This window comes from Hemitrygon akajei, chromosome 3 (genome assembly GCF_048418815.1).
Source record: "Hemitrygon akajei chromosome 3, sHemAka1.3, whole genome shotgun sequence".
NCBI lineage: Eukaryota > Metazoa > Chordata > Chondrichthyes > Myliobatiformes > Dasyatidae > Hemitrygon > Hemitrygon akajei.
In genome coordinates, this window is record NC_133126.1 from 51915235 (window position 1) to 51937512 (window position 22278).

At 39.0% G+C, this 22278-nt stretch overlaps 1 protein-coding gene across 2 annotated transcripts; it reads left to right on the forward strand.

The window, feature by feature from the left end:
* The first annotated feature begins 351 nt into the window (after positions 1-351).
* cgrrf1 (cell growth regulator with ring finger domain 1) lies at positions 352-18700 on the forward strand. 2 transcript variants are annotated; one of them, XM_073039872.1, is made up of 6 exons: positions 352-739; positions 839-978; positions 11791-11995; positions 12671-12824; positions 15071-15178; positions 17602-18700. In XM_073039872.1, the coding sequence occupies exons 1-6, from the start codon at positions 636-638 to the stop codon at positions 17953-17955; spliced, it is 1065 nt and encodes a 354-aa protein (XP_072895973.1). In that variant the 5' UTR covers positions 352-635; the 3' UTR covers positions 17956-18700. The 2 variants fall into 2 exon arrangements, with proteins under 2 accessions (XP_072895973.1, XP_072895974.1); XM_073039873.1 differs by having other exon boundaries at positions 355-739; positions 11791-11968; positions 12677-12824.
* The last annotated feature ends 3578 nt before the right edge of the window (positions 18701-22278 follow it).

The window sequence follows — 22278 nt, forward strand, 5'->3', positions numbered from 1 at the left end:
AAGATTAGAGATTAATCTTGTAGTGTTCTTAATGTAGAAGAATATCCCAAGGAAAGTCGCCCAAAAAGATGAGATACTATGAGAGTTGATCAAATACATACTTAGCAACAGACACAAAATGCTGGTGGAACACAGCAGGCCAGACAGCATCTATAGGGAGAAGCACTGTCGACGTTTCGGGCCAAGACCCTTCGTCAGGACTAACTGAAAGGAAATCTATCTTTCCTATCTTTCTTCCTTTGGGTGTATTCTGCTGAATCTCTTTTAACATAAGGATAGATCTGAAATATTGACTCAGTTTTTCTCTCTTTCTGCAGATGGTGTCAAACTTGTTGACTATTTTCAGCCCATTCCGTTTTTAATTACATCAATTTGATACATTTAAGTTTGTATTAATCAAGATGCAATGTCTAAATTCTTGATCGTTCATTCTGGGATCTAAGGATGCTAACAGCTGAGCCTGAGATTTGCCAGTCCAAACCGTCCACAAGGAAATAATTATACTGTAAATGGAAATATCGACTGCTTTGAAATGCTGCTAATATTCAAAACAAGTGGAAAGAATGCGCCCGAATGTTTTGTGGCGCTGCACTTGCCGTAGTTGTTGCTAACATCCGGCGGTTGCTGGGAGGCCAATGGCTGCAGTGTTTCTGGTGATGTTATACGAGTACTCCCCGCTTTTCTACATAACGCTCATCTTCGTGTGTTTTTTTGTAACGACAGCTGTGATATTTGGATGGTAAGTGTCGGAATAAGGGACGGTGAATAAAAAAAAAAATGCGTCGGTTCCAGAGCGCTCATTAATCATAGCAAATGTGTGACATTATTCCCAAACCAGGTTTGTTTGGGACATTCCTGTGATAATCCGTAATTCGGAGGAGACAGAGTCCGGGCCTGGGGTGCAGAGGAAGCGCATGGTACAAGTGAAAAACCCCTTCTCCTTGGAAATTATAAATTCCCTTGCAGCGTCTGTTACAGGTAACATAACATTTCGAGATTATGAATGAAATGGTTCAAGTAGTAACGCTGCAATGAATCCAAGGTGCTCCTAATATATAACAAATACCAAAGTTAAAAAGAAAGGTAAGAAAACTGTCAACCATAAAGATGTGATAACAGAAAACGTAATCCAAAACACTATCAAGCACTTAATAAAGAAGGGTCTGCATAGAAGAGCAGGGATAGGGTTGTAGTCTAAATATTTAAATATAAATCTGGATAAAGCTTGCAATTTTCTTCAACCAAGTGAACGCCGTTCATAATAGTTGGGTATTGAGGAACAGTCAGTTGCAGTTTGTTCAAAACAAAATTGCACTCGTGACTGCTTAATGTATGTAGTTAGTTAGTGAAAAGTTGCATTTGATTTTGTTGTTGCCTGATCTATTTCTTAATTTTACTTCCAAGATCAGATCTGTGGTGTATGCTGTTTGTTTTCAGTTCCCATGCCTTTCTCTACTTGAGGCATAATGTGTTTTAAATGAAATGGTATGCATATTACATAAGTGATCTGATGCATTAGGTTCAAAATAATGTTAAAGTTGAAATTATTGTCATATACACAAGTACATGTATGCACAGGTGCAATGAAGAACTTATTTGCAGCTGCATCACAGGGACATAGTTTCATCTAAGCTGTGTTCATAAGAAAAACATAAGTGTAAAATTTAAGTATAATTTACTAAAAAATAACATTTGGAACATATAGATCAGTTTTGGTGCCAAGAGTTCAAAGTCATCAGTAATATACTTGTGCAATTATCAATCCTAAATCACACTGTAAACATGTAGGTATTGCTCTTGCAAAAAGTCTTTTTTTATTTGCCATTTTAAAAAAGCTTTACATTATAAAGTTAAAACCAAACTTTAATCATCATTAATGATGTGTTACATCAATAAGTTGATGTAACTTTTTAAAACAGACTTTAAAATCAGTTCCAAGGTAGGGCACAGACAGATTTGGTGATATTTATTGATAATAAAAGCTAGATTCTGTACTTTTATAATTGGATCCTATACTATGGTGTTGTTCTCAACAATTGATTTACCATGATTGTTTAGGTATTTTCTGACTTCTGGTATGTTGGTTTTATGCTTGGAAAACTGTTTTATGCTTCCTGCCAATTCTGTAGCTCAGCTGGGAAACATAATGCCAGACTTAAAATAAGTAGACTGGAGTGACAAAAAGGGCAAGATTTGAATCTTGCTTTCCTTTTCTGCTTTTGGTAAGTGTTGCCTTTAAAGATGGTGATCGGTTGGAGCTTAAAAGAGTTCAGAAGGAACTCAGAGTACAGATGAGGGGGGCAAAGGAGCAGTATAGGAGGAAGCTAGAACTAAAGCTGCAGAAAAAAAGCATGAAGGAGGTGTGGGATGGGATGAAGATCATCACCGGATGCGGTGCAAAGAGGAGGGCGAACATAAGTGGAGATGTGGAGAAAGCGAACCAGCTGAACAACTTCTTCAACAGGTTCGACAGCTCAATCTCATCCTCACCGCAGAAATCCACACCAGGCTTACTTCCCTCACAGGAAAATAGCCAATCACAGGAGACCTTGCCCACGCCCAGGATTACGGCTGCACAGGTGGTAGGTCAACTGAGGAAGATCTGTACCAGCAAGGCGGCTGGACTGGATGGAGTTTCCCCACGATTACTGAGGGCCTGTGCGACTGAGCTGGGAGAACCACTACAGCGTATCTTTAACATGAGCCTGGAGCAGAGAAGAGTACCCAGACAGTGGAAGACATCCTGTATTGTCCCGGTACCGAAGAAACCACAACCAAAGGAGTTGAATGACTTCAGACCTGTTGCCTTGACGTCGCACGTGATGAAGACCATGGAGCGGCTGATAATACAGAATCTGAGGCCACAAACCAGGCACGCCCAGGATCCTCTTCAGTTTGCATATAAGGAGAAAGTGGGAGTGGAGGATGCTATCACGTATTTGCTGCACAAATCACTCTCTCACCTAGAGGGGGTCAGTTGTGCTGTGAGGATTACATTCCTTGACTTCTCTAGTGCCTTTAACACCATCCAGCCCAAGATCTTAAGGCACAAACTAACGGAGATGGGAGTAGACTCTCACATGGTGGATTGGATAGTGGACTACTTGACAGATAGACCTCAGTATGTGCGGTTGGGAGACTGTAGGTCTGACACGGTGGTCAGCAGCACAGGGGCGCCGCAGGGAACCGTACTCTCTCCGGTCCTGTTCACCCTGTACACATCAGACTTCCAATATGACTCAGAGTCCTGCCATGTGCAGAAGTTCGCTGATGACACGGCCATAGTGGGGTGTGTCAGGAATGGACAGGAGGAGGAGTATAGGAAACTGATACAGGACTTTGTGATATGGTGCAACTCAAACTACCTGCGTCTCAATATCACCAAGACCAAGGAGATGGTGGTGGACTTTAGGAGGTCTAGGCCTCATATGGAGCCAGTGATCATTAATGGAGAACGTGTGGAGCAGGTTAAGACCTACAAGTATCTGGGAGTACAGTTAGACGAGAAGCTTGACTGGACTGCCAACACAGATGCCTTGTGCAGGAAGGCACAGAGTCGAATGTACTTCCTAAGAAGGTTGGCGTCATTCAATGTCTGCAGTGAGATGCTGAAGATGTTCTATAGGTCAGTTGTGGAGAGCGCCCTCTTCTTTGTGGTGGCGTGTTGGGGAGGAAGCATTAAGAAGAGGGACGCCTCACGTCGTAATAAGCTGGTAAGGAAGGCGGGCTCTGTCGTGGGCAAAGGACTGGAGAGTTTAACATCGGTAGCTGAGCGAAGGGCGCTGAGTAGGCTACGGTCAATTATGGATAACTCTGAACATCCTCTACATAGCACCATCCAGAGACAGAGAAGCAGTTTCAGTGACAGGTTACTATCAATGCAATGCTCCTCAGACAGGATGAAGAGGTCAATACTCCCCAATGCCATTAGGCTTTACAATTCTACCTCCAGGACTTAAGAACTTTTTAAAAGCTATTAATGCTTTTTGAGACGGTGATTTAGATGCATATCATATTTTTTTTACTGAGTTAAGTATTGTATGTAATTAGTTTTGCTACAGCAAGTGTATGGGACATTGGAAAAAAAAGTTGAATTTCCCCATGGGGATGAATAAAGTATCTATCTATCTATCTTCACCTACAAAACTGTCCTCTTGGCTAATTGTGGTGTGAGGTTGCAATGATGAACCCATTCATCCTGCAAGCTTAAATTCTGAAGAAGTATATAGTTTCATTGTCACATGCCAGTTTCTCTTCAAGCCCTCAATTTTCTCAAGCTCTCAAATCTTCATCATTCAAGTGGAAAAAGATCTAAGGGTCTTAATTAACAACTGCAGGGTATCACTTCTAGTTGAGTGTATAAACCAGTTCCCATACTATGCCTTAGTGCAGTTGATATTTTAGTGACCATCATCCTTCTGCATTTGTGCATTTCTGTACTTGCATACATAGTATTCTCTGTTTTGTTTAAGCTTTGCCAGTGCCACTTGAGCATTTCTCTGTACTCAAGTGGTCCTAAAACATCTTCTGGAGTACCGTAGATTCCGGACTACAGAGCGCACCTGATTATTAGCCGCTGGCTCTAATTTTAGAAATAAAATCAATTTTTTAATTGTAAAGGCCGCACCGGATTTTAGGCCGCACCGCTACTTTTAAATATACATACGTATCGGTAACACAAATTACGTTGCATATACTTTTTTACTGAACAGCACGAACAACATTCCAATATCTCCTAGCGACTGGTAAAAATATATATATTGCAGCCTACCAGGAAAAGTTATTGATCGACTTTAACTTAAAAGCAGCGTTTTCGATCGGGTCTAATCGGGTCTGACGCTTGCGCAATGCGCTCGGGTCTAATCGGGGCTGACGCTTGCGCATTGCGATCGGGTCTAATCGGGTCTGACGCTTGCGCAATGCGCTCGGGTCTAATCGGGTCTGACACGCTTGCGCAATGCGATCGGGTCTAATCGGGTCTGACGCTTGCGCAATGCGCTCGGGTCTAATCGGGTCTGACGCTTGCGCAATGCGCTCGGGTCTAATCGGGTCTGACACGCTTGCGCAATGCGATCGGGTCTAATCGGGTCTGACGCTTGCGCAATGCGCTCGGGTCTAATCGGGTCTGACACGCTTGCGCAATGCGATCGGGTCTAATCGGGTCTGACGCTTGCGCAATGCGCTCGGGTCTAATCGGGTCTGACGCTTGCGCAATGCGCTCGGGTCTAATCGGGTCTGACGCTTGCGCATTGCGATCGGGTCTAATCGGGTCTGACGCTTGCGCAATGCGCTCGGGTCTAATCGGGTCTGACGCTTGCGCATTGCGATCGGGTCTGACGCGCTCGGGTCTTGCTTTTCTTCGAGTATTTTCCATGTTGATGAGGGTGAGTACAAATGACTGATTTACAATAATTTAATTGTGAAAGTGCGCTTGATTTATCGTACAATTTCATTGGACCTCTGTGAACTACTCATCAATTTTATTGGTCTACTGTTACGAGGCAAAATGTTTACGAGGCGGCATGAAAAAAAAACCATGTATTAGCCGCTCTGGATTATTGGCCGCAGAGTTCAAAGCTGTTCAAAATGTGGGAAAAAAGTAGCGGCTTATAATCCGGAATCTACGGTAATTACCCTTGAAACGTATGACGATTCTTGATCTAGCTAGTAGAACACACTTCCAGTGAGATGTTAGCTCTGATCGGTAACGTGCTGCTGACTAGTTATTTAATAATTTTGAGTCATCATAAATTTTGCTGAGAAACCTCCTGTAACTTGTCTAGGTCCTCTCTCTAATCATTATTCAGCTTGTTGGTGTCCTAAATGCAGAGCAGTTATCTTCATACCTGCCGTCTGGTGGCGTAGTGGCATCAGCACCAGACTTTGGAGCGAAGGCTCCCGAGTTCGAATCCAGCCAGCCCCCTTGCATGCTTTCCATCGTGCTGGGTTGAGCATCGAGCTAGCAACTCGACCTGGTAAAAATACGAAAGCCTGCTTAAAAGTCATTTCTAGATTATTTATAATACCTAATACAATGTAAATTCTATATAAATAGTTGTTGTACTGTATTTAGGGAATAATGACAAGAAAAAAAAAGACTGTACATGCTCAAGCAACGAGTGCTGGAGAGAGAACTTCTGGGTTTTCCCGATCCACGGTTGGTTGAATCCGTGCATACAGAGGGCCAACTGTACTCTTTTCCTATGACTCCACTCGGAGCTAAGGGCTTTCTTCTTTTTCTATCTTCATACCTGTATCTTACACATTGTGCTTCGCCTCTGATGACCAATAAAGGTGTGTCTGCTTCTATGCTTCCTGGTTTGTATAGAGTGAAATCATTACACTGCAGATATGAGCTCAGTATTTTGCTCGAGGTGACTTTGACCTGTTTTTACTGGTGCTTTTGCTACTGTTGAAGTGGCTGTGATTTTATTTTTTGCATCCATAGGATTGTTAATGGCTCTAAGTTGGCAAATTTTGTTCTGCTGTGGTGATTTGCTTTAGGTATTGGCTTGTTCTCTAGTACTAGATGCATCTCCTTGTCAAATTTGTCTTTTTCCTCCTTGTTTCAAGTATAATTATCATTCAACTATACATGAATATAGCCAAACATAACAGCATTATTCCAGAGCCAAGGTGCAAAACACATTACACACAGCACATATGGTTATATTTTCAGGAAAAAAAAAGCGTACAGTCACAAAGAGAAAATGATAACAATATAGCCCAAGTCTCTGTGTGTCCTAGTCCAGCTTGTTCCACCAAGTGAACACCGGAGGGCAGCACCACTCTGGCATCTCTGCCCTTGGGCAACTGCCACAGGCAAACCGGTGGCCTTGACCTACACCACAACCATCACAACTGGGGCAACACAGCTCCCCCACCGTTGGTCTCTCCAATGAACCACTAAACCAGACCCGCAATGTCCAACAGGATGTTGTGATCACAATAAAAACGGCAAGACAATCACTCGCACCTTGGACTTTCTCGGCACAACAAATGTCCGCAACAAGTCCAAGCAACAGCACAACAACAATACCCAATAAGTCCAGCTCCATCATGATCAGCAACTCGCTGGCGGGATAGCCCTGCAGTACCTGATGTTTTTAGTATCCAGCAGTGACGTGTGATCGTAAAAAAGACTTGCAAGATGAACAAAAGCACCTTTGGTTGGCGCCAGAGTGGCCGCTGTGTCCGAGCATGCCGCCATCTTACCGTATCGGCTTCAGTGAGATTATGGCCACTGGTGTAACAATCTACTTGAGGAACTCAGTGGGTTGAGCAGCATCTGTTGGTGGGAGTTCAGAGGGAAAAGGAAAGGCCAATATTTGGGGTCAAAACCCTGCGTTGTAGAAGACTCTCATCAAGTTTCACGTACCAACATGTTGAAGTGAACTTGATGGACCCAATGGCCTAATTCTGCTCCTATGTCTTATGGCTAATTCTGGAATCGGATTAAGTTGGATTTGAAGTCGGAACAGGTACATCCGGTATTATTTATCTAATTCTGGAATCAAAAGTAGGAATATTTCTGATAATCCTGGCATGATTTATTTTGTCTCTGTCACCTGGGAGGTTTGCTTCTAATAAAGGCATATTCTTATTTGGTATTGAGGCTTTCCTGTCCCAACAATGGAGATCATTGAATTGCTAACAAAAGACAATCTGCAGATGCTGGAAATCTGAGCAACACACACAAGTTGCTGGAGAAATTCAGCAGGCCAGGCAGCATCTAGGAAAAGAGTACAGTCGGCCCTCTGTATGCACAGATTCAACCAACCGTGGATCGGGAAAACCCGGAAGTTCTCTTTCCAGCACTCGTTGCTTGAGCATGTACAGTCTATTTTTTTCTTGTCATTATTCCCTAAACAATACAGTATAACAACTATTTACATTGTATTAGGTATTATAAATAATCTAGAAATGACTTAAAAGTACAGGCAGTCCCCGGGTTATGAATGAGTTCCATTCCCGAGTCCATCTTTAAGTCGGATTTGAAGTCGGAACAGGTACATCTGGTATTATTTAGCGTCAGTTAGTTAAACATTTTTCTTAGTATATAGTATATATTTTACCTTTCTATGCATATAAAACACTTAAGAAACATACATATTTCAATAATTTAACCACTGCGTTTCTTAGTAATAATTGTAGCTTTCATCGGGGCAGGGCCTTTCACATGCTCCATTAAAATTGTTCTGATCGTTGACCGACTGTAGCCTAATGCTTTTCCAATGACCGATGGCGTTTCACCTCTTTCCGATCACTTTATTACTTCCACCTTATTTTGAATCGCAATGGTGATTATTTTCGTGAACAGAAACACTGCGGATTCAGAGCTGCGCTGCCAGGTCCTAATGTCCACCGCACGGAGACGTGTTAAATAAAGTCCGGGGTTCCGCTGGGTCCTAAAGACCACCGCACATGTTAAATAAGGGACTTGAGCATCCGCGAATTTTGGTATCCGCGGGGGGGGTGGGGGGTTCCTGGAACCAATCCCCCGTGGATAAGGAGGGCGGACTGTACAATCAGTGTTTCGGGCCGAAAAGCGGGATCTCACAGTGGCCACCCATTTTAATTCCACTTTCCATTCCCATACTGATATGTCCGTCCATGATTGCCTCCACAGTTGTGACGAGGCCACACTTAGGTTAGAGGAACAACAGTTTGTATTCCATTTAGGTAGCCTCCGACCTGATGGCATGAACATCAATTTCTCAAACTTCCCGTAATGCCACCCACACCCTCCCCCTCACCATTCCCTATCCCCTTTTTGCTTTCTTCCATGGCTTTCTGTGTCTTTCACCAATCAACGTCACAGCTCTTTACTTCATTCTTTCCCCCTCCAGGTTTCACCAATCACCTTGTGTTTTTCTCTCTCCCCTCCCCCCACCTCTTAAATCTACTCCTTAGCTTCTTTCTTCAGTCCTGCCAAAGGGTTTCGGCCCAAAACATTGACTGTACTCCTTTCCTAGATGCTGCCTGGCCTGCTGAGTTCATCCAACATTTTGTGTGTGTTGCTATGGTTAATATGTGGGTAGTACCCATTTCTGCAACTCCATCTCCTGGATTACTTTGCAAACTTTTTCTGCAACTGAATGTGCATTTTAAAAGGAAGTGGATTGTTGGTTTTACTTGGGCGATTTAAGATCTTCAAAATTTCAGAATTACAATGCAAGATATGTGAAATGTATCATTGTAGAATATGTCCAGCAGGTCATACTGTGCTAGTGGAGTGATTTTAAAAAAACAGCCCACATTGATGATGGATGACCTTCAGCTGATCTGCCCTGTTGCAATTTTTTAATGTTATGTGAAGTTGAATTCAGTTATTGAAATCTTCCATCTGGGTGCATTTTAAGCCTTCCAGACACTTGAATTTCCTAGTCTACATCTGATTTATCCATGCATTTTGCTGTTATAGTGCAACCTTATCTCCTACTTGAGCACCTTGTAGCCTTTTGGACGATGTCTACCAGACCACAGGGCCTCAACTTTGCAGTTCATTTATTTCACATGGTTTAATTGTTCAAACTCTTCGCTTAATTGTAACAACTGGACTTCGTAACTTGAAATTTTTAGCTTTTAAATTGATCTTGTATGGTTGTCAAGCTTGGAAAATGGCTGCTAGTTAGTTTCGATTGTTGCCCAGATATCATCATTCTTGGTAGGGGAATCCCTGAATGTTTCAAACCCACCAGCAGGTGAACAGATCTAACTGGGCAATGCAGTTATTTAATTCTGCAGATTTAATCCTGGTCTGACAGATAGATCAGTGAAAGACCATATTGGTGTCCTAGTCATATCAGTATCTGGGAGTACAATTTTCAGGTAGGAAAACTGTACTGAAGTTATACAGTACTCCTACCTTGTAGCAGGGTTCTGAAGTTTCTGTCACACTGATAGTCAAATGAATGATCAATTCCTTTGAAATTCAGACCCAATTATTACATGTGTAAAAACAGAAATCATAGTTTCACTCACTTTAGGGTACAAGGCTGAGCAGTTGTGAGCATCACCAACAATTTAGACCTGTATGTTGCAGTACTTGTGGCAATACAATTATTTTGTCCTTAGTGTGCTGAACAGCAGACACTGTATTGTCCAACAAGCACGTTCCTTCAAATATAATGGCAGGAGAGCCTATATCACATTATAAATTTGTTCAGAGGGGAGATTTTTCTCTTGCTGACATGGAAAAAAAAATAGACATACATTCTCTGCAGCCCATTCTCACCACTTGCTTTTATGTAATAGAAGTTATTGTACAAGTTTTTTAACCTCTCATTACAAACTCAGTTTGCAGCAAAATTGTTTGATCCTTCACACACAAGGTGGCTTCTCTGCAGAGTGCTTAAACCACATGCAGTGAAGCTTACTGAAGTCTAATATTGGCTTAATTTTCTCTCTTGCATGCACTCTTGCTTCTAGCACATCCTGTCATGTTATTTGTACAATTTCGCACTTTGTGTAAACTTGCCCCAATTGTCAACTTATTCTTACAGCAACTGTGTCCTGAAACAATTACAGATATTCCCTCTGTCCTCTATACCCCTCCCCTATCTTTGCAACTTAATTTTTTTTAAATCTTTTATTTCTCCCTCCGCCTGTCAAGGGGCTTCAACCTGGAAGACTATCCCTACTTTTCTTTCCATGTACCATTGCAAGAAAAAGTTTGTGAACCCTTTGCAATTACCTACTTTTCTGCATTAATTACTAAAAATGTGGTCTGATCTTCATCTAAGTCACAATAATAGACAAACACAATCTGCCTAAACTAATAACACACAAGCAATTGCACCTCGTCCATATTGAGCCTACAGTTCAGAGGAATAAGGTGTGCTCTCATTGCAGCTAAATTTTTGGGGGATTTAATAGGGTAGATACTGTGTTGCTTTCTCTGCTGGTTGAATGTTATAAGATTACACACAGTTTGCATTTAATTTTCAATCACACACCTTCTGCACTTACTGTTTTTTCTTGAAAAGAAACTTGTTGATGAGCTTACTTATCTTTAACCTGACTGTATACTTCTGGATTTAGATTTGTGTTTACTGGTAATTGTATTCCCTGAATCTTGTTTTTTTAACTGGTGTGTCTATGTTTGCTTGCAGTATGTATAGTTAACAAAACTATTTCATGCATTGATTTTCATCTTCTCTAGTATTTTTAATTTAGGTATTTGTTAATGTAAAATGTAAGTTTATTAAACCAAACTTTTTCATTATAAACACATTCATATTTGAGCAGAAATGTACTTTGAGAGATCTTTTGAGATTGTTTTATTTGAACTTTTGGCTCAAAATAGTTTGCTTGCTTTTTTCACTGAATCTTGATTAAACCATTCTTTTGTCTTATCCCTTCTTTGGAGTTGTCTTGTTTTTTTTGTGATCTCTGGAAATTGGAATGGTTTCCCTGCATCCTTTTTGTTCTTTCCTATTTGCTTAATTTTACTTGAAAACAACTTTTGTTTACATTGATGTCTTTAATTATTTTAAAACTTAGTGCATTTGATACCTATCACAGGTGTTTCTTGTATTCCATGTTAATTTCTGATCATTCCTTCCTCCCATTTCTGTCCTCTAACTTCAGTACTTGCCTCATTTAATCTTCTTGCTTCATTAAAACTATAAAAGTGTCATACTTGTGATTGTATTGTAACTTTGATACATTGCATTTTCCTGTGATTTAACATCTTTTTAAAGAATCAGTATTTATGCTATGACTTTGTTTTCCAGCTTTGAACTTTGATTTTATTTTAAATACAGAAATATCTGCTTTGTCTTGCAGGTGGAATAGCCCTCAAATCAAACTGCATAGAGAAATGTACTTTGACTATCTATTGGGGATGCAGTGTTCATAAACTCCATGAAGGATTACGAAAGCACATTAACTGCTTTAGAATAAAGCTGCCACAGAAACTAGAGGAAGCAATAGACAAAGAATATCTCTATCGAGAGGAATTTCTGTATCTTTTTTCATTTCTGATGACCAGGTCAAATGTTCCATTGTACTGTATAGCTATTCGAAGTTTTGAATTATAGCAACTTATTTCAGGTGACATAGAATAACCTGTTGAGTTAATAGTCTAATGATAGCATAAGTAGATCAATTTGAAAAAGGTACATTGAATTAAGGTATTTTCTAACTTGGATTGTTATTTGTTTGATTTGAGTAAAAATCAAAGCTATTAAAAGGGATAATTTCTGGCACATTTACGTATATATAGGGTTCATGTCTCCTTAAGTCTTTAACAGTAGATTTCTGCTCTGGTACACTGAAAACAGTTGTTATAATCCCAGATATTCATTATCAATGGAATCTAATCATTCCATGTGCCATTAATGATAGTGACCAGATGGCATTTTTTTAAGGAGAAAAATAAAGATTTCATATATTGCATTAAGAGATCATTTTCACGGGGGGCGTGGGTGTGGAGAATGTATCAGTTGTGCTTTGTTGCATGTCTGTAGAAGTGTTAGTAAAATTAACAAATTATTATTTATGACTTAATAAACTGAGCTGAGAATATTTTAGATCTTCCTTCAGGAAGTTCTAGGAACTAACAACTAATAACTTGGACTTTATTTGCTAATGTAATTAGGGAGCTAGCATTTTCTTTGTAGATGCAAAACCATTGTTTTAGGCTATTATTTTCTTTAACATATAGGCTTAGTATTGAGAAGGAAAGTGATGATGAAATATTTCCTCGGCTTCCTGAATATTTAGCAATTAAAGACTTTGGGGATCTTCCGCGAGCACGATATCCATTAGTGGCATTGCTAACATTAACAGAAGAAGAAAATTGGGATATTTATGAAATTGTAAGTAGATCTCTTTAAAAGATTGTAAATGTAAAGCAGAAAAGCAACATTTTGAATTATGCTAGCTGAAAGGTAATTTTATTTTCCATTAATTTCCACTAACATGCCTAATCTGCTGAATAACAAAATATGCAACTATTGGCAACACCTGTGGAGGGAGGAATAGAGAGAATGATAACATTTTTAGAACAATGTGAAACATTAATTCTGTTTCTTTCTGTCTTTACAGATCTCTTTCACTGTTTTACAGTTGAAGTCAGAAGTTAATATACACCTTAGCCAAATACATTTAAACTCAGTTTTTCACAATTCCTGACATTTAATCCTAGAAAGTATTCACTGTCTTAGGTCAGTTAGGATCACTACTTTATTTTAAGCATATGAAATGTCAGAATAATAGTAGAAAGAATGATTTATTTCAGCTTTTATTTCTTTCATCATATTTCCAGTGGGTTAGAAGTTTACATACTTTGTTAGTATTTGGTAGCATTGCCTTTAAATTGTTTAACTTGAGTTAAACGTTTTGGATAGCCTTTCAAAAGTTTCTCACAGTAAATTGCTGGAATTTTGTTCCATTCTTCCAGACAGAACTGGTCTAACTGAGTCGGGTTTGTAGGCCTCCTTGCTTGCACACGCTTTTTCAGTTCTGCCCACAAATTTTCTATTGGATCGAGGTCAGGGCTTTGTGATGGCCACTCCAATACCTTGACTTTGTTGTCCTTAAGCAATTCTGCCACAACTTTGGAGGTATGCCTGGGGTCCCATTTGTGACCAAGCTTTAACTTCCTGGCTAATGTCCTGAGATGTTGCTTCAATATATCCACATAATTTTCCTTCCTCATGATGCCATCTATTTTGTGAAGTGCACCAGTCCCTCCTGCAGCAAAGCACCCCGACAACATGATGTTGCCACCCCCACGCTTCACAGTTGGGATGGTGTTCTTCAGCTTGTAAGCCTCACCCTTTTTCCTGAAAGGCTGCTCAGCAAAGAAGAAGCCACTGCTCCAAAACCACCATTAAAAAGGTCAGACTACAGTTTGCAAGTGCACATGGGGAACCAAGATCTTACTTTTTGGAGAAATGTCCTCTGGTCTGATGAAACAAAAATTGAACTGTTTGGCCATAATGACCATCGTTATGTTTGGAGGAAATAGGATGAGGCTTGTAAGCCGAAGAACACCATCCCATCCGTGAAGCATGGGGGTGGCAGCATCATGTTAAAGGAAAGAAAAGATCACAGTCTGAGGCAGCAGATTTCAAACTTGCACGTTTTTCAGTGAATAGTAGGTAACTTGTTTTGTGAAACGGAGACATGGATCCGGAAAAGGGAGAGAAGTGTCAGTAATGGACTAAGTGAACTTGAGAGCAGGCTGGAATTGGCTATGTGGAACCGTCCTTGCTCCAAGTCTTTTCTGTTACTACTCCTCAAAGCTTTTGCATCAGTGACACTTTTGGTGTTGCTACCTGCACCGATGCAGAGCTTGGAAATTTTCCTCACCTTTGCTACTGATTTCCATCCCACTTTCAAATTCACTTTGACCATTTCTGAATCTCCCCTCCCTTAGTTAGGAACCATGTGATTGCCCTTGACACCTTTCATTTGTTGGAAGTGAAGGGGAACAAAAGAAAACTTGTTCAGGGTGAGAATGAATTCAGCCTGGTGAATGAGATTGTTGGTGGAGGGGAACTAGATAGATATTTGTTGCAGAAGGAAGAGGAGGGGAATGGAGGTATATAAAACTAGACATTGCAGTGAAGATGAGTAGTGGGGGCTTGGGAATCAGGTGTTGTCAATATGGTGGTTCCATTAATGCACAATTCTAAAATGCTTTGCTCTTCTGCTAAACTTTAAAGCATGGTCCTAAATATATTTTCAAGAGATTCAGCTAAAAGAAGCAAAATGTCACAGTCTGAGGTGGCAGTTTTCAGACTTGCATTATATTCAAAACAAGGTAGTAGGTAGCTTTTTATCCTCTGTTCTCATCAGTCATAGACCAATCAGTTCTGCTCTCCTAAAATCAAGCTAAAAAGAGGAATGTTGAGAATTTTTTTTTACTTTGTTATTCAAAGTAAAGTTTACAAAAATCTTTTAAGTACTACATACCAATATTATATTTTCCAGACTTGGGATTGATAAAATTTGGCGAGGCGAAAATGTTAAGTTAATGCAAGGCCATATTTAATAAGCAATTTTTTTGCTATTTCTAAGCATAATTATTGATTGCTTATGATTCATGTATCACTAGATTTCAATGGTAACAGTAATCCATGTTCCTGATGAGAAGTACAAACTTGCCTGTCGTATTTTGTACCAGTATCTACTGACTGCTCAGGGTCATGTATATGACCTTAAGGTAAGATTTACTTTCTCTCCATTGTTACGACTATTGGAGTATGATGCCTGCTAATTCATCTGTTGTAATTCATGCAACTGTAAAGGCTTAATAAAAAGAATAAACTTTTGGATTGCATTATCTACACACCCTGATTGAAAGATAATTCTATGTACAATAAGTCACAATCAGAAGTTGAGTTCCTTTCTTCCAAAATGTTCCCACTGAAACATAAGTGGATAAATTCAGTGTCGAGCTACTTGAATGAGAGTGCAAAACAGTGAAGGAACTTTTTGGTTAGTAAATAGTCAAGCAGACATAGTGAGTAAAATGCTTTGTGTTTAAAAGAGCTGGAGTTCTAAAAAAAACTATTTATTTTGTTCTGCTGCCCCAGACAAAATACAGTAAATGTGCACTGATTAGAAGTTATGCTGGAAATCTCACTCCTTGTATTTAGAGCTACATGTAAAGAATCCCAATGGATAGTTCTAAAGATATTTCAGAAAAATGTAAAATGATCATTGTTTTAAATGTTACAAGAAGGATCTTGGGACGTTTCTACAAGTTGCAGTGATTTTAAGTGGTGCTTATCATTGTTGTAAAAGTTTGAAACTTGTTTTTGATCAAATAAAAGTGTGCACACTGCAAATTACTGTTCCTGTGGCTTTGCCAGGTTGGGCACCAAAAGGTGAGTGATTCTGTCAACTTCCAACAGCTAAATGAAGTGTTGTTTTGTTATTGCTGATGGGAAAACATTTAGCCACTAGAGAATTTAACAAATGAGAATGAACTAATGTCTGTATTGTAAATAAGTTATAATGTAGCCCTACTTTTGCAAAATTCCACTTTCATTTATGCACTTTTAAGTTTCCCATCATATTTCCCTTTCCCTTCCCCAAATGACAGGTAGTTAATTTTCCAGTTTTGTCCTTTTTTTTTCCCATAAGAAAACTACTTGAATTTTAGTGAAGGGCACACAAATTGTTGTCTTTACTTTAGAATATCAGAGGTGACTCAGATAGACACCAATTTATATGCTCTTCTCTTTTTGCAGTGTAATGCGACTGCTAACTTCATACTCGTCTTCCATCTGGACTTTTTTTCCATAACTGCAGGAGGAACTCAGCAAGTCAGGCAGCATCTATGCAGGGGAATAAATAGTTTTTATATGCCATCCTCCCAATTTTGGGTCTACCTTTTTTCATTTCTGCTGCTGTTTTGACTTACTTATTTTAATACTGATATGTAGATTTCTCTAAGAAGCCTAACATTTATTATAAGTATGAATCATCGGCAAATTTAAGAAAGGGAGCATTAAACACAACAAATATCAATGCACTAGCTTGCTAACTTGACTTTTTCCAGTCTTAGAGGTCTGAGCAAGCTGGTCCTCTGAATTTGTGAAGCATTTGTGTGCCAGTGTTGGCCTGAACAGTGATTTAGACATTATACTGTATACCCTTTGTCCATTTCCCCAGAAAGCCAAAGTAGCCACAGCTATCTTGGTATTTGTTAAAAGTTTTTGAACTGTTTTAACCTGCCTCTTAATAGTCAGACATGAAAAAGTAGATTTGGAAAAATCTGTAATTTAGTCTAAATGTTAAAATAAAATAACTTGAGTGGTTGGCTTTACCAAGGTGATTAATCTGTCTCTAATCAACTGGATCACTGCATTATGCATGTGTGGTGCAGCCTAACCACCTCTTCCCTCCCCCCCACCCCCCCCCATCCCACTGCAACACACTAATACTTTACTGCAGGGCCCAATGGGAAGTTCAGCAGCAGTGCAGATAATTAATAATGAGCTACAGATGCTACAAATATGAAATAAAGACAGAAGATGCTGCAAATATGCAGCAGGTAAGGCAACATCTGTAGAAAGAGAAATCGTTAACATTTCCAGTGTGGGAGACTTTGTGGCAACTGGAAAAGAGAGAAAATAAAGTTGGGTTTCAGTAGTCGAGAAGGTGTGGAAGGAATCAATAGAACTTAGGGAATATCTCTGGGTGAGTCCAAGTGGTTTGAAGTAGAGTGGCATTTAGAATTGGAGTATACTACTTTGTTAGGAGCAACACTGGGACATTATCAGCAGGATAGATTATATTAATAGGATAACAAAAGCTGAGCAAAATGATTAGCAGAAATGACCAGTTCAGTTACAGTGAGAATTTGTTACCCAAAATGGGCGAGATTAGAATGGAGCATGATGGCTGCAGTGTGCCCAGACAGAAGATAGGGTGTTGTTCCTTGAGCTTACCATGGTCCTAGGAGGCAGCATGGCAGCATAGCAGCTAGCACAACACTTCACAGCACTAACAAAGGGAACAGATAAAAGGCTAATTTGCTCTGGTTCTGTTTTGATTAAAATTAATTGCTTGTTTGATTAAATTATGGAGAAAAATAGTATCATCTGAAGTTTTAATTTTGTGATATTTATTGCCCAGAGACTTTTTGTATCTGCTAGTGATAGCAGCATGCCTGAAGAGATGCCTTCAGAAGCTGATGGTGTGGACAAAAAACTTCTCGAAAAATTTGGCACTGCAGAAGAGGAATTTGACTTGTGGAAAGAAAACAGCAAAGATTGTGTTGTATGCCAGAATGCTCCTGTGAATTGGGTTTTGCTCCCGTGCAGACATGCTTGTTTGTGTGACTGTTGTGTGACCTACTTCAATCAATGCCCGATGTGTAGAGAATTTGTTTGTGAATCTTTTGCACTTAAAAGTTCTGGAGTACGAACTGAGGAGAATATTGATGTTGTTGAAAATGAAGCTGATGATCCATTACTGGGAGACATCTAGGAAATCCATTTGAGTGAATCATTCATAATGGTATAAATGCAAGGCTTAATTTTTCAAGGAAAAAAAAGAAACAAATTTTGCTTTTATTTACCGAAAGTTTATGTGCAATCTACAGAAGTGATGAATGATTTAAGGCACACTGTAATGAAGTAACACAAGGCACTAAAATATTCTCTACATTCTGATGAATTTACAACATGTCAGCTTGTTTTTTTTTTTGCTTGGAGTTGGAGAAGAAAACGAAATTATCTGGTATCCCAACAGCTAAAACTAATGTTGTTCCAAAACATACACATACTGATTAATTCAAATAAACCTAGAACTTTTAAATGCTGTTTTGCTCCAACTACATCAAGCCTTAACTGTGTCTAGGGTTCTTGCAAATTTCAGTTTTGTTAACATTTAATAAGTTAACTGTAAACTCTGGACAGTTTGGTGGGGGAATCAAATAAGGGTTAATTTATGTTAAGACTGATGTCCAAGATGAAGATAAAGCATTACAAGAGTACTGAAGTTTCTGTATTTCCAGAATATTTTATTCCCTGTAGTGAATTTAGAAGGAAGCACTCAAGCTAAAACTAATTATGTTGTACAGTGTATATATGAACTTTCTACAAAGAAAATTCATTGTATTTTATGAACAATTAGTACCAGTTAGGTTAATATTGTTTCTAAGGATGAAGGTTATTTGAAATTGTTTTACAGTGAACAGTATGACAAATAAAATTGTATATTTATTTCAAAATCATATGTTAAGCTATGGATTTCTTGAACTAACTTTTTCAAAAAGATTTAAAGTAAATGAAAAACAAAGTTCAAAATTAAAACACAGCATCACCTATAAAACACTGGCTGGTGGTGTAGTGGCATCCATACCAGAGTTTGAGGCGAGTGGTTCTGGTTTTGAATCTGGCCAACTCCTTGCATGATTTCCATCCATGCTGGGTTGAGTGTCGAGCCAGCAACTTGGCCTCGTTTTTTAAAAAAAAACACAGACAAAAACTAAAGAAATTATAAGGTTACCTTCCGATGTGCCATGAGGTGAGGAAAGGAGCACCCATCAAACAAACATCATCTATAAAATCTCGAAAGATCATTAAATTTTCTTCTACTTGTTGGAGGCACATACTCACCTGATTTTAATTGAAAGTGGGGACCTGTTGCCTGATATGGCCACGAATACAAAATATGGTACTCTTTGTTGTTAGTGTAATGCTATTACTGCACCAGCAACCATTCCATCGCTGTCTGTAAGGAGTTTGTGTGCTCTTTCCACAACTGTGTGGGCTTCCTCCAAATGCTCCAGTTTCTTCTGACATCCCAATGAGGTACAGATTAGTAGATTAATTGATCACATGCATATAATTGAGTAGGTTAGGCTCTTTGGACTAAATGGTCCTGTTACTCTGTCACTAAATAAATACAATTTTAAAGTTTTGGAGGAAGTATTTTCATTTTCTTTAGAAGCTGTTCAGCAGTATCTCAACTTCTTCAACAAAGCCATAGAATTCTGGGCAAGCCTTGTTACTGGTGTGAAATGAGTCCTCGTTTGGTTACCAAAGGTTCATTTATTAAAGTATACAACTCCGAAATTCTTCTTCAGATAGCCATGAAACCAAGAAAGAAAAGCGAAGCAGCACGATTGTCAACCCCCAAATTGCCCCTCGCAATACAAAAAAAGAACAAAGATGGAACGGCATTTCTCCTCCCACACAAAAAAATACAAGAAAAATCGGGCAAAAAACACAGGAATATAATAAATAACTACAAGACGAAAAAAAAAAGGCCAAGTCCATATCCAAAATGCAGGAAACCTGAGTAACATTCTCTGGGCACAGCGGCAGGCTCTCCCCTCGCTAGTAGCAGATCGATCAAAAGACTGGCAGCCAATCACCATAAGACCATTTTCTAATTAAATTTTATTAAGAAAGGACTGATTTTCCATTATATGATAAATGTATGAGCTGGATGTTTGCTTTAATCTTTAAGATTTGACTTTACCAGTCTGAAATAAACTTGGTTTTATTTACAGTATATAAATCCTATAGGTTTTCATGGCAGGTTGATTAGAGAAAATGAACCTTTTGCACATTAGTTGCTTGACCATCTTTGAAAATGAATCTCAGGGTAGTAGACGGTGACATTTATGTTCTTTGATAATAAAATTACTTTGAACAAACAATTCTGACTTCAATTGCTTAATTTCTATAAATACGAGATTCTGCAGATGCTGGAAATCCAGAGAAACATACACACACACACACAATGTTAGAGGAGCTCAGCATGTCAGGCAAAATCTACAGAGAGGAATAAAGAGTTGATGTTTCAGGCTGAGATCTTTCACCAGAATCTGATGAAGGGTGTCATTCTGAAACATTCAATCTTTGTTCCTCTCCATCGATTCTGGCTGACCTGCCGAATTCTTCCAGAATTTTGAGCATTTCTCTGGATTTCTATAAATCTGTTTGGATATATTGTACCACTATTTGAAGATTATTCTTTATACTTTATTTAAGGACAATATTTGAACATAATGAAATCTCTTGTTGATAATTCTGAATTTGGTTGATCAGTCAAACTGGATAATCTGTGTTGGTTCCACTGTTTCCATGTGATTTTTACCACTGACTCTAGAGCATAAATTTCTGTGAAATTTTATAGACATGCATGAATTTTCCTTATCAAAACCCCTCTCCTGAGATTTGTGTACATAATCTAGGTTGATGCTCCAGTGCTGCACTGAGTCTATGGTATAATCAGATCAATCTGAAGCTCTGCTGGACATATGAAAACATTTCGTCTCTAGTGTTATGGTACTCTGAGAAATACTTTTCCTTGACAAATTCTAGTTGTGGAACTTGCTGTGAACAAATTCCTTGGCAGGGTTTTTGTGAAAGATGCTATTACATTTCAAATTTGTTACATTCTTTCCTATATTAGACATTTCATGTTTGATCTGTTCAAGGCAATTTATGTCTTACTAATGATTAAATTTTCCAACGAGGTGATAAAAGTAGTTGATGAAGGTAGAGCTGTGCATGGATTTTAGCAAGGCATTTGATAAGGTCCCTCATGGAAGTCTAACCCAGAAGATTAAATGAATGGAACCTACGGTGATTTGGAATTGGCTTGGTTAAGGGTTTGGAATTGGAAAGTCTCATTATCACTACCTTTACTCTGGCTAGAGTCTGTGACTACTGATATTCCACAGGGACTGGAATCATATGGAAATGTCCTGGATGGGTTGGTTAATAAGTTTGCAACAATACAAAGATCGGTGTTGTGGATAGTAGTTGAAGGTTACTATAGGATTCAGATCATTTACAGATATGGGTGGGAAAATGGAAGATGGTGTTCAATCCAGTCAAATGTTAGGTTTTGTACTTTGTAGATCTAATAAAAAAGAACCACTTAGCAAGACGCTTAACAGTATTGATGTACAGAAGGATCTTGAGGTCCAAATCTATAGCTCCCTGAAAGTGGCTGCATAGATTGATAGGGTAGTAAAGAAGATGTATGATATGCTTGCCTTTATTAGTCACAGGATTGAGTTCAAGAATCAAAAAGGTTTGTTGCAGCTTTTTAAAACTCTAGTTCAGCCACATCTGGAATATTTAATTCAATTCTCATTGCTCTACTTTCAGAAGGGTACTGAAGCTTTGGGGAGAGTGCTGAAGAAGTTTACCAGGGCATTACTTGGATTAGAAGCACGTGCTATAAGAGCGGCTAGACAAACATGGATTGTTTTATCTGCAGAGGCTGAGGGAAGATTTGATTGAGAGGTAAAAATAGAGTAGACAGCTGGTATCTTTTTCCCGGGATTGTAATGTCTGATACCAGTGTGCATGCATTTAAAGTGAGAGGTGGCAAGCTTAGAGATGTGTGGAGCAAGTTTTGGTGTACGTAAGAGTGGTGGGTGCCTGGAATGTCCTGCCAGGAGTGATGATGGAATCAAATACAGGGAGGTGTTCGAGAGGCTCTCAGACACAGGATAGATTATATAGACATTGTAGGCAGCAGGGATTAGTTTAGTTAGACATTTAATTACTGGTTGAATTAGTTTGGCACAACATTGGGCTGAAGGGTTTGTTCCTATGCTGTACTGTTCTGTTTTCTAATATATGGGAATTGCTGCTGGTAGAATTTTGTCTTTTACTCTGATGCATAAACAAAGACACAGTTAGCTGCATACTTGAGTGTGAAGAAAATATTCCATGATTCATATAATCAATAACAAATTTTGTTCTTCCAGACTTCTCTACATTTAGTCCAAGATATGTCAAAGAAATGCATTCTATTTTTGTGTTGATTTACAACACATTT

Excerpts from the sequence above, each read along its gene's own strand:
- cgrrf1 (XM_073039872.1), top strand. The coding sequence starts at position 636 with ATGGCTGCAGTGTTTCTGGTGATGTTATACGAGTACTCCCCGCTTTTC. Across the intron at positions 11,996-12,670 it reads TTTTCATTTCTGATGACCAG|GCTTAGTATTGAGAAGGAAA; the intron begins GTCAAATGTTCC and ends TTTAACATATAG. Across the intron at positions 15,179-17,601 it reads GTCATGTATATGACCTTAAG|AGACTTTTTGTATCTGCTAG; the intron begins GTAAGATTTACT and ends TTTATTGCCCAG.